This window comes from Melanerpes formicivorus, unplaced genomic scaffold (genome assembly GCF_026170545.1).
Source record: "Melanerpes formicivorus ecotype bairdi unplaced genomic scaffold, bMelFor1.0.p_v2 SCAF_5, whole genome shotgun sequence".
In the NCBI taxonomy this organism is placed as follows: domain Eukaryota; kingdom Metazoa; phylum Chordata; class Aves; order Piciformes; family Picidae; genus Melanerpes; species Melanerpes formicivorus.
This window is the reverse complement of record NW_027142357.1, coordinates 12,664,050-12,676,829: the sequence shown is the minus strand read 5'-3', so window position 1 is coordinate 12,676,829 and position 12,780 is coordinate 12,664,050. Positions and strand designations below refer to the sequence as shown.

General features: G+C 48.6%; 1 protein-coding gene across 29 annotated transcripts in view; it reads right to left on the bottom strand.

The window, feature by feature from the left end:
• Positions 1–12,780, bottom strand: part of PCBP3 (poly(rC) binding protein 3) — a 61,898-nt gene that overhangs the window by 40,419 nt on the left and 8,699 nt on the right. For 22 of the 29 annotated variants that reach the window (XM_068138197.1, XM_068138193.1, XM_068138192.1 and 19 more), the window contains exons 3-5: positions 10,404–10,473; positions 10,185–10,243; positions 9,048–9,153 (exon numbers count right to left, since the gene is read on the bottom strand). In XM_068138197.1, coding sequence (XP_067994298.1) covers positions 9,048–9,113 — 66 coding nt within the window. In that variant the 5' untranslated portion in view covers positions 9,114–9,153; positions 10,185–10,243; positions 10,404–10,473. Of the gene's footprint in view, positions 1–3,781; positions 3,872–9,042; positions 9,154–10,184; positions 10,244–10,403; positions 10,474–11,726; positions 11,862–12,780 lie in introns of those variants that run through there. The other 7 variants (XM_068138198.1, XM_068138170.1, XM_068138177.1 and 4 more) reach the window with 5 other exon arrangements.

The window sequence follows — 12,780 nt, the reverse complement described above, 5'->3', positions numbered from 1 at the left end:
AATCTCTACAACCCCCCCTAGAGATTTAGCTGATGATTTTCTGGTAGTGTTTTTTTGTTGTTGTGGTGGGTTTTTTGGGTTGGTTTTTTGTTTGGTGGGGTTTTTTTAAGTAAATGGCAGCCCAATGCCATCCTGTGCAGCATGAGAGACAGGGGGTTGGGACTGAACTTCTCAAAGCAACCGGCGCAGGTCCTAGCCCCTTCTGATCCAGAGATGGGGGAACAAGCAGGTCTTCCTATCCCTCTCCTGCCACCATGCTGGGGACATAAGGGACAGACTGTTCCTCTCCACGCAAAATGCATGGAAACCAGGTGACATCAATGGGGAACCATGACCTGGCCTCATAAATCTCAGCTCCTCCAGGCTTAGGGATGGATCCAGTGCTCTTCCACAAGCCTAAAACCATGACTTTTATCCTGGCTATAGATGCTGTTTGAAAATGGGATGCTGATGGGAGACACAGGAAGAGAGACCCTTGAGATGTCTCCCTGCCTGAAGAAGCTGCCAGCATTGCTCATCAGGACTGAGCACATGAGTTAGGATGCAGCACTAACCTCATTCATTCTTTTTCAAGCATCCATTTGCATGGGGATGGAGAAGGCAGGGAATGAGTCCACACTTGGTGGCCACCACAAAGCTGCGTCCTGCTTGACACTGACCCAGCTAAAAGCACCACAAGGAAGGAGGATGCAGGGCTGGCATGTGACAAAATCATCCGGAAGCCATGCCAGAGGTAGAGCCAGGCTGAACGGCCCCCGTATGAGCTTGGCAGGGGTGGCTCTTCCTGGGTTTAGCCAGCAAGGAGGACGGGGGCTCTTGGTGGCTGGGGGTGGATCGCCGCTGTGCTGCACTCAGACCCTGACAGCAGGCTCCAAAACTGTCACTCCCGATCTGTTTTCACTTCAGCTAAACCTCAACCCCGATTAAAATCAAGGAGAACCGCCTGCTCCTCTCCCCTCCTTGTGGTAGGTTCTCTGTAACCTCGCATCTAAACATTGAGCAAAATGCAATGATAAGGGAATTGGTGAATTTGCTGAGCTGGCAATTAGGGCTGAAAGGCAACGGGCCATGACCAGCCTTGTTCCCAAACCTGTCCAAGTTTACAAGGGCGCAGCTGCTGAAGTGGTCCCATTCTGGCTGGGCTGCAGGTCTTTGCTGAAATCTAGGGTGGGATGCACCACTGACACCCTGACCTGCCTGTGCCATGGATTGTAACCTGGCAGCTCTGGTGGATGCAGTCTCTGTGGTCTGGAGGAGGTCTGGTGTCCCTGAGGTGCCCTGTGCTGGTACCCACTGCCCACTACCAGCCCATTTAGCAAAGCCCGTATAAAATAAAGGAATTAAAGCAGGTATGTGTGTGTGCAGCTGCAGCACCAGGACAGATGCTCTCCACAGGGATGGGGACAGCCCTCACCCATGGGGGAAGCACTGAAATTTGCTTTCCGTTTCACCTGGTCGAAAAGCAGCTGCAGAGGTCTGGCAAACTCAAGCCATGCAGGCTGCCTCCCACCACCAAACCGTGGGAACAGGGCGCTTGATGCCCAAAGTGCCACCTTGCACAGTATGCTCCACGGCTGGGAGCATATCCTCTGCTTCGCCAAAAGCAGACTTGTCCCTTCACTATAGATTGCAACTGGAGTTGCAAGCGATCTCACACTGGTGAGAGTTCATCCCTGTGTGCTAGGCATGAGCCCCACTGCCACTGAGAGCCACCTTGGCCAGCAGCGTGCCGCCAGCAAGGTGCCCACTCTGCTTGCTGCACAGCAAACGCCCATCTCCCGTGTGGGTGTCCAACTTGGATGAAAAAAAATCATCACCTGAGAAAAGCTGTCTTAGGACCACCAAACCAGGAAAGGTAAATGCATCATTGGTAGATACCCAGCAAGGCACCCTGCAAGGAGGTGCTTGTCTTATGCAAAGCATTCAGGTTCCCTCCGCTTCCACCTCAAATGGGTGCTGGCCACTGCGGAGGTGGCTTGCTCGGTCTGCTCTGCATGGCACCCATTCTGGCAGCATTTGTATTTTCTGATCCTGTACCTAAACTAAAACCCTGCTGCTTCTCTACTACATTTTGAAGGCAGAATTCACTCCTATTGCAATATGAGCGTTAAAATAATGTTGAAACCACTTAAAGAAGGGTTGTTTTTTTGCCTTTTGGTCTTGATCAGCAGCCTTTTCCCCACATTCTGAAATGATTGGCTTGCTTCAGAATGAAATGTCCTCTTAATTCAGCAAGATTAAAAGAACTATTTTTTTAGTAATTTCTCAGGAAGAAAGAATTTCAAATATACTTTTGCATTAGAGAATACTAAATATGTTTATACAAATTAATCCATAAAAAGCGGGAAAGTCTGAGATTAAAAGCTTCAAAAATATTACTGAATTATTTTGGAACTCTAAATTAAAAGCCAACCCCCAGATATGAGGAAAAACGCTGGTTTTCAGTGTTTGGTTTTCTGTACCAAAATGCAGGCTAGCATCTGTCTTTGCATCTGTCAAAACAAAGGTCAATCATTTTATGGAAACTTAGACACAATGCCCTTGATCCACCATTCCTGGTTTATTTTTACGCCAGACGTGACTTCCGACTAATAAAATAAGATTTTCTAATATGGTTCCCATTAAAATTGTATTATCCCAGAAAACTCAGATTACAAGAAAAATACATCTGAAAACATTTTCCCTTTATATGATGAAGATGATATTTCTGGGATTGATTTCAACAGCATTGAAGTCCTCCGTAACCTTTGCAACTAATATTTTGCTTTTCTCCTTATAAAGCAATGGTCTAACCCAAGAAAATGCAACAGGAATATGACAGTATCACAAACAATTTAACCACCTTGAGTAAAATTGGTATCTCAGGGCAAACTGAAAAGAAAACAAAGCGAGCTTCATAATAAAAGATATTCCTCTCTCCGAATCGAATTTCCATGGTGCAAGGGAAAAGAAGAAAACCAAAAGAATAAATAGAACCGAAAGGTAAAATGAAATCAAACAGGGTTAAGGGTTTTAAGTTGCCAGACTAAGATGTGATCAAGATCTATGTTATTTCTATGTCAATTTCTTTAAGGCAATTAGATATCTGCTACTCCCACATGAGTGCATCCATAAACAACACTGTCCAAAGCCTGTACTGTGTAAATCAAACTAATTTGGAATGGCTGAATATTGTGGATACCGCAGAGACAGATACGTCCCTTCCCAAGGATACAATCTTTGGCATTAGCCACAAGACACAGACCCACTGAATCTCACCAAAATAAAGCCAGACACAGACCCACTGAATCTCACCAAAATAAAGCCAGACACAGACCCACTGAATCTCACCAAAATAAAGCCAGACACAGACCCACTGAATCTCACCAAAATAAAGCCAGACACAGACCCACTGAATCTCACCAAAATAAAGCCCACGCTACGGCCGAGAGCAGCAATTCTGCACAACAGATTTACCCACATAATTTGCAAAAAACCCCAAGGTTGCAACCCCCAATTTGCTAATATCTTACAGGAGAGACTTGAGCAGCCGTTAATTTCAGGTAATCCCCTCGTTCGCGCACCTACTTCTCCCATAATCCCACCCCCCTCCGACACAGACTGAAAATTCCTCCATCACAGGCTCACTTAAGACAGCCCTTAAGCACCCAAAGCTCTTCTAACCCCATCCTGGAGACCCAGACCCAAGTCATTTCATGATTCTTCCTCAGTTTTCATCAGTAGGAAAAGTTGACCGCAGCAGGTGGTCTTTCCACCAAGAGAACCTTTTAAATCTTCTTACCTTGGCCAAAGAGCCGCGTTAGCGCCGGTTTGGCGTGGGGGGGTCCGGACAGATGGCCAGCCTTTTCACGTTTGGAAAGGATGAAAAATGCTACGGGGGGAAAAAAATCCCAGTGATTTTTTTTTCACCGAACAGCGCAGAGGACTCCGAACCTCATTGGCCCTGGGAAGTCCACCACGTGGCACGGGATGAAGAACACGTGACCTATTTTCTCCCAAATCCCTTGGTCTGCTGGAAAGGGGGATGCACCCGCTGCTGATGCTCTTGTCATTTCAATGGGCTTTGGGTTTTATTTTTTTTAAATTGCTATTTCTTTAAAAGGCCACTGAGCAAATTGGGTTGCCTCGAGGCGATGAGGGCAAACCAACCAACGCTTTCAACATGAAGGAGAAAGGAGCTTGGGTATGAGACGAGCACCAGAACACTGCCCATGTGCAGGGGGAAATTTGGAGATGCTTTACCAGGGTACTGGCAGAGAGATGCCTGCCTACCCTCTCGGGGGATGGAGCCCCCACGAGGGAGGAGGGCATACAGGCAGCGAATATTTGGCTGCTGGCAGTGGGTTGTGCTAAACCTTCCATTTCAGAGACAGTAGCAGCGGAAGGAAGGAAGGACTAGTCTGGAGCCATGACTACAGACCTCAGAACTCAGCTGGCTGGCTCCTTGAGCCTCAGAGGAAGGGGATGCATTGCAACTGCTTCAGCACCAAAAAAAGGACTATCTTGTGGCCATAGGTTGCTCCTGACCCCTAGCAGGCTGATCCTGTCCTCTGCTGCCCTCCCAGCTAATGCACGGTGACTGCAGCAACCAACTGCTTCAAGAAATGACAAATTTTCTGCTTTGGAGGTAGAGGGTATGCTGAAACAGCTTTCTTGGAAGAAGGATCAAGCACAGTAGAGGAAGAGTGGCATGCTCTGAGTGAGTATTGCCTGTTCCCACCACCGCATGGCCACACCAGGCTCAAAGGGCATTTCAAAGTGTCCTCCCACAGACTCTCACCGAATCTAAAATGCAGCACAATTCCAGAGATGGAATTGTCCCCAGCGCCGTGTGGAGCAAGGCAAGATAAGCCACAGCTCTCAGTGTCTGACTTTGACTGGTACTAGGGATCCCTCCTTCCCCCAGCTCTGTATTTCCCAGGAGGCAGCAGCTCTGAGCAACTACATTCTAGCCAGTCACGGTCCATAAGCCAAGCAACTCCTGACCTTCCCATGGTAACACACAGGTCAGTGGCTCATCATTGTCAGGGCACCTGGTTTGGAGAAGGAAAAAGGAATTTTTGGAGCCCTGGACATCTTCTTGTTTTCCTCATCAAAGCTCATACTCACGGGTTGCACCAGTCAGAAGCTGCATACTTCTGGCAACCTGAGTCTCTGCCTGACAAATCCCTTGGCTGTGCCACCTTGTCATGTTAGCAACATACCTGCCAATGAAGAGCCCCAAAGGAATCTATCCCTGGCATCTAGCCTTGAATTTAAGTGGTGTTACTTCTGCAGAGCAACTTCCCCACCCATCCTAACATGCAAGGGCTTAAGTCCTTCTTAAGGACCCTCAAGGGTAACACCTAAGGCTCCTTGAAGAACCAGCTGAGCTTGGACTTGCATAAAAAAAGCACAGCTCTAGCCGTATCCATGCCTTCTTAGCATCACCACCATGTTGTGACCCAGCACTCAGCCTTTGTTGCAGCTGTTCTCCCTCACATGGCTCTGCACAGGGACAGGAGGCATCAGGAACACAGTCCTTATTTCCAAGTCCCTCCCAAGGCTGGACTGTCTCACCACACTGTGATCTGAGGCAGAAAGACAGAATCACAGAACTGTCAGGGTTGGAAGGGACCTCAAGGATTATCCAAGTCCAACCTGCCACGGGCAGGGACTCCTCACACTACATCAGGTTGCTCACAACCACATCCAGCCTGCCCTTAAAAACCTCCAGGGATGGGGCTTCTACCACCTCCCTGGGCAACCTGTTCCAGTGTCTCAACACCCTCATGATGAAGAACTTCTTCCTAACTTCCAATCTGAATCCACCCATTTCCAGTTTTGCTCCATTCCCCCTAGTCCTATCACTCCCTGACATCCTAAAAAGTCCCTCCCCAGCTTTCTTGTAGGTGCCCTTCAGATACTGGAAGGCCACAATAAGGTCTCCTCAGAGCCTTCTCTTCTCCAGACTGAACGGCCCCAACTCTCTGTGTCTGTCTCCATCGGAGAGGTGCTACAGCCTTCTGATCATCCTTGTGGCCCATAAAATGCCCCAAAATGTGGACAAAAGTGCAGGGTTTCACCTGAAATCTTCTCCGGCTTAGAAGGTCACACTTCCCCAGCCACCAGCCTGACTATAGGACATTTTAGTCCAACAAATACAAGCCAAGAAAGGCACTTCCCATACTCAAATGCAAACTGCAAGCACAGCAAGAAGCACTCAGCTTGCTGCTTCCCCCTCACCCATTTTGCAATGGCCAGCATGCAAAGCGGGAGAAGCAGCGCCCCCCCCAAACACGCCTTCCAGCCTTGCAGCTCCCAGTTCACAAGCCCCCTCATCCTTCCCCAGTGATGTTCAGCTCAATCTGGCTCCTGAGTAATCTTCCAAATAATTATATAATAGAGAGGCAGGCGGAGAAATAATTTTAGGCTGCTCTGTCAATAGAAAGCAAGCTGGATTAAAAGATCAGAACAAGCAATGCTTAGATTAAAATGGCTTGTTATTTTCCGCTGCAGAAAATCTGTGGCTAAAGCACGGAAGATGTTGAGGGAAGGTGCATCATCTTTCCTCCCCCTCCAAACCAAGCTTTCCATGTATTAGCCAAGGCAAGTTCTAGGTTTCCAACCTCTAGTCATATTTTATTTCCCACTGGGTCAAAGAAATACAATTTGCCAGTTTGTATGCCATCTTATCTAAAGACTTATGAGCAGCACAGAGATGCTTCAAGTTCCTTTTCTCGTTCTGCAAACCAACTCCAAATTAAACACCATTAATGTATCACTGCTTGTTCAGCCATCAGACCCCTTGAGTGAGAAGCAGCAGCATATGGCTCAGCAGTCAACTTCATCACCTACAAGAGATACGTCTCCTGGCACACAGTATGGGCTTTACCAGTACCAATGCCTTTGCCTTTAGCATGTGTCTCCCCACACCCCTGAGAAGGCAGACACCAGGCTTAGAGGCAGCGGAGAGGAGGCCACAGGCAGGAGAAGCCTATCAGACAGCAGGGCAGCTCTCTGGAGGCGCCCATACAGCGTGCCTCTGGCCCCCAGCAAGGTCAGCAGTGTGGGGTGCCAGGCTATGACTGATTGCTCTGGAAAGGCGTGAAGGGGAGGCTGGAAAAAAACGGTGAGAAAGGGACCTGACGCTGGAGGCCAAGCTCTCCGCAGGGCATGGCGCTCATCAGCTACAGCCCCGATCGATGCCGCTAGCTTTGCTTGTTCACCTTCAAGTTCAGATTAAGCAGAAGGGTCAAACCAGGAAATCGTTTGCCATGGATGGGCACATTCCCACCATCATCCTATAGCCTCGTGTTGGAGCCTTTTCCTCCTGCTGGCACAGACACTTTCCACCTGAGCACCTTGCTAACCCTACAGCATCTTCAGTCCCCAGCTTCAGCAGTGACTACTCATCCCATTGCCTGGATGTGAGATGGAGCAGCACCAGTTCCCCAGTGTCAAGTGGTCTCCATAATGGAGTCCTTTTCCAGGTGTCCCTCAATCCTGTAGTTTTGCTATAGAACAGTCATGATACTATATGGACAGGATCAGCTTTGAGTTCAAAGGACAAAATCCCACGATGCAAGAGGTCCAAGACACAGCCTTGAAGAGGGCTTAGCATTCAAAACTAAAACCACACCTTGCTTTCCATTTTGAGCCAGAAGTTGCTGGCTTGCATAGAACCAGGCATTAGGCTCCTCTCCTGCTTGCAGATGTGGAAGAGGAGTCAGGGCACAGGCTAGAGAGAAGGGACGGGATGTTGGACAGGGAGTTTGGGAAGGAAGATAAATGAGACCTTCCTGGAGGGAAGTGGGAGCTGTGGAATTTTATGATGTTCATCCAAATAATGCTTTAATAACCACTTACTGTGGAAAAGTGTCTTCATGAAAGCCAGAGAATAAAATGCACTTGCTGGATAGATTTTGGTTATGAAGTTTGCATACTTGTTTCCCAGCTGAATAAGGACATGTCCTGGTTTTCCTGGGGATGTGGATCTCCTTCCCAAGACCCCAAGATGCCAGCAAGTGGTGAACAGGCAGGGGCCTCAAGGGATGCACTCCAAAGTGCATCCTTCCTTCAGCTCCCGGCCTCCAGGCTACCAGCAGAAAAGACAACACTGACCTCCACCGCCCCTCAAACCCCCCCTAGAGATGGATCTATTTGCAAGACCCACAGCAGAGAGGAGCTGCAGACAGTGACAGCAGAAACCTCAGACAATGCATCTTCCAAGACCAGACATAACCAGACCCACCACGTTGCCAGTGACCACATACAAGCCTCTTTGCAGGGTTTTGGGCAAGTTCTACCCATGCTGCATCTTACTGGGCCACCTGTAGCTCCTCTGAGAAACCTCCTATTCCCTTATCCAAAACACACTGTCTTGTTGCTGGTCTCTCTCAGGGCTTTATGTGCAGAAAACAGGGATTAGTGACACTTTTAAAAGAAAAGGGAGAGAAGAGAGGTGGATTTGTCTGTCACTACAGCATTTCTGCTTTGTGGAGCTGTCTTCTCATTCAGAGATGTGTTTCCTTCTTTCAGCTAATGGAAAATGTTGCCCCATCGTCCATTTGTGACAGTCAATTCCTGGGACAACATGATGGCCCCAGGCTAAAGCAGATAAATTTTAGTAACAAAAGCACAGTGGCTGATGAAAATGACCCAGTCTGTGCTCTTCCCAGATTAGCTCTGTAACTGGTTTTAATGGACCCCTGTGACCAATGTGGCGGAAATCAGGTGGCCGAGTGCAATGAGGGCAGAGTTGGCAGGCTAGGATGCATGAATGCATGATCTCAGCTGCCCCTCTGCAGAGAGAGGCCCCAGCAGCAAAGCACACCTCTCATGGATGGCCTGTTTGCAGGATTGCACTGTGCAGGGAACAAAATCCACTCCATTTTTAGTCCATGCTGCAGCATTGCCCCTCACACGGAGCTGGGTCCATGTGATGCAATGGCATCTCTTTGTGGAGGCCAATCATGTCTTCCTTGAAGCTGTTTTTAACAGAGGTTGTGGTGCAGCTTCAAAGACCTCCAAGAGTTTGGAAACTGACTGAGCTCTACTTACCTTACCCTGCAGGCTGGCCTCAAGCTCCAGAGTGATTCCTTGGAGGGTCCAGTGCCACCAGAAAAGGGCATGCTGAGTGCAGGGTGGAAACTGGTGGTCCACAGCACAAGCCTGCAGACCAGGACACAGCAGAGGTTAGGCACAGCACAGAGAAAGGACATCTAACCACTGCTTACTATCCAGGAAAAGTGAATTTCAGAGACAAATAAAACATGGTATGGGTTGGAGGGGACAAAATGATTGGGAGCATCACTTCCAGGCTGTTTATGAATCCTGCCTGATTTCCTCCATGTTCAGAGCATATTTGGGCAGGTCCTGCCCCAGTGCTGGACTTGACAATCTTTAAGATCTTTTCCAACCAAAATGATTCTACAACTCAAAGTACAGAAAGTCATCTGAAGAGCTAGTCTGTGGAGGAAAGGGTCCCCAAGGCATGACCCCAGATGACCACTGCCCAGCTGTACAGCTGCAGAAACTACCTCTACGGGGCAGGCATGAACCAGGGGTTAGTTTCACCCACAAATCAAAGCACAATGGAAACAATCCAGCACGTTCCAGCAACAGGGGTGTTAGGTTATTTTTACTGCTTTATTTTTGCTGCTGCTCCCAATAAGTTAACTGGGGCATGCACTACCCATCGATACAATCAATCAAGCAGCATAAGTTGTTAATAACCTCAGTGCCAGAGGGCAGAAAAACCTCTCCATCACCCAAAATCTTCTTTGGGCAGCAGGGTGGATCAGCTGCAGGCCCCACTCATTGCTTGGACTTGGTGCTGCTTTTGACATAATGGGGCAACTTGTGTGTTGTAAGGGAAACCTTCCTCTCCCCGGTGACTCAGCAACCACTCTGCTTGCCCCCAGCAACCTGAGCATGAGGGCCTCATGCTGCTGCCATGGGAAGGAGACCATCAGTCTTTGGTCCCGCCTGCTGCTTACAGCAGCATCAGCACTAAGATCAGAACAAGCTGCCCAGGGCTTTGTCCCTTTGGGACTTGAAAACCTCCAAGGATAGAGATTTGACAGACTCTCAGCACCCAACTGCCCTCAGAATTAATGTTTTTTCTCTACAATGCTTTACATGTGTCTCTGAATGGCATCTATGTGCTCCAAGGTAGCGACTGCATCCCCAGCTGGTGTTACCTGCAAGCAGGATGTGTCCCAGGGTGGATTCTAAGGAGCTTCACTTCTCTCCACTGAGCCTACACAAGCAAAATAAATGTTGAATCCCACTAACTGTCACAATGGTAATGTCCTTCCCCATGGATTCTCAAAAGACAGAGAGGCAACAAAAAAAGTAAAACAAATTGATATAGTAAAAAAAAAAAAAGGAAAATATGGAAAATCCAAACTGCAACTCACCGTTGGAGAAACAACAGGAGCACGTCAGGAATCTCGTGGGGCAGAGGGCTGGGGGTCAGTAGTGGAGGACCTGGAAGACAGCACAACATCTCAGCACCCCAGGGTGCCCAGTCAGGACTTCCACCCAAGAACCCACAAGAGCATCCTCTCAGAACTGCTGCCATGGCCAAAGGCAACCCAGGGAATGAGGAAGAACAAGGGCAAACCAGTTGCAAGAAGAGGCATCCCTGGTAGTTTTTCCATGCCAGTCAGCGCAAACTTCTGGTCACTGACTCCAATACTGAGAAAAAGAAGGGAAAATCTTGACCACAGCAACAGCTCAATCAAAATACTTATGACAAGAGGGCTCAGACAAAGATTCAGGATGCTGGAAGGATGAGAGGTTGCAAGGAAATCCCACTTGTTCTCATCAGTGCAGGCACAAGCCTCTCCATCTCAGCCCCAGAGGACCATCCTGCCTCCCTGCTGACCCTGTGGTTGCAGAGCAGTGACCCACAGCAATGTAGCCTGAGAATACATGATGAAAGACATTTTTATTTGTGTTGCAGGTCATAGGTCTGAGTTTACCCCAAGACATGGCTTAGCACTCAGGAAATGCATCATTAAAGAATCTGTCAGCAGTTTTCTTAATCAAATATTGGTCTGTCTCTTAGCAGCTCTGCTTCTTGTTGTGTTACATCAACATGCTGCATGGCAAGATCCCAAGCACAACCCCGTGGTCTTGCACCACGCACCATGAGCACGCTCGTGCACCTAAACTCCTGCTGCCAGTAGAGCTTCTTCCTTGAAATGTTTGGTGCAGATAGAACTGTAAGCCAATCTTGAAGTCTACTATTTCTATGTCTTGTAGCCACCAAGGTGTACAGGAACAGGTCAGTCAAACCATGGAGCTGCATGCTTGTCTAGCCATGTAACTCACGTTCTCTGCAACTAAGGTGCAGATCACCTCCAGGTACGCACACACCTGCATTTCTGAGGACTGGTGCCATGTTAGGGGCAATCTCAGTTCCAGCAGGGTTGAGTGTGCCTCAAGCTTCTTCCAGGCAGAAACCTCAGTACTGCAAAGCATGGATTGACCATAGCTGCTTTAAGCATCCTCCAACACTTCCTGTGTGGCTGTTTCCAGAAGACCTCTGCCAGGCACAGCCACCCAGTGACACCACCATGACCAAAGAGGCTCTGACTCTAGCAGCTGGCTGTGTTCCCAGGTATCTTGCTTGGCAGTGACCAAAGTGAGGCAGTCAAGAGCTGTCTTTAAAAAGACAGCATCATAAGCTTACAGACAAGAAACTTTTTGGTCTGCTGGTAGTCTATCGTACTTACCATCGTCTCCCAAATCCTCTCTCCAGCACAGCAGAAACCCCTAGACCCCGTGTCTGCTCTGACAGTAGAAACAGAGGAGTCATTTTATTTTCCTGGTTGTTCCTCTTGAGTGAAAAATGTACTGTTGCTGTGAGAAAGAGACCAGCAAGCTCATCACATCAAAAGCTTGGTATCTCCTGATCCATGGCATCGCAGAGCATGGCTTCATCCCTGCCCACCCACTGGCTTGCATGGACTAGGTCCCATTAACAAATGTGGTCAGCCATACTCACAAGGTGTTGGTAACTCAGGATGCTGAAGGAGACACTTGTGAACAACAGAGCAGCAGAGGTGTCCAGATCCCAGCAAAATCATACCTCTTGCTCCCAGATAAAAGCACCTAAGGATTCAGTGATTTCCAATGCACTGATGTGGCCAGTGCCCCCAGAAGCCAGCCTTTGCAGGCTATGACATTGCAGCATCTTCAACTCATTTGACAGAGACCCCCAGCACCCTCAGCTTAATGCCACCTACATGCACTGAAGGACTAAGGTTCACTCTACAGGGCTCAAAAATTTCACAACATTTAGTCTTGAGTGAATAAAGGGGCAATCAAGGAGATGGGGCCAAATGGTCTCTGCAAAGAGAACGCAATAGAATGCAAAGGTGAACAAGCTCTGTATGGCTCTCTGATTGTTCCCAGGCTCAGAGGTGAGCTGATCCCATGCCTGGTCCCATGGAGCTGTGACGACCACCTAGCACACAGGCATAGGGGTTGCCTCTGGTTGCAGAGAACCCCAGCTCACATGCTGCCCTGCTGCCAGCCCAAACCAACAGATCACACCAGGAACCAATTTAAAGCACCCCTCAAAGCAAAGGTTGCTCAGGCAAATGTAGATTTTCAGCAGCCCTTCCCAGAGCCTCCCTCCCCATCTCTGCACTTGCTTTCAGTTGGAGATGCAGAAGTAACCCTCACAGGAGCCAGGCACACTGCCCTGTGCCACTGTCGCAGGTACTAGCAGGCCTTCCCAAATACCACTCCCACCCCAAAAAAAACCCCAAACAAAACACACAA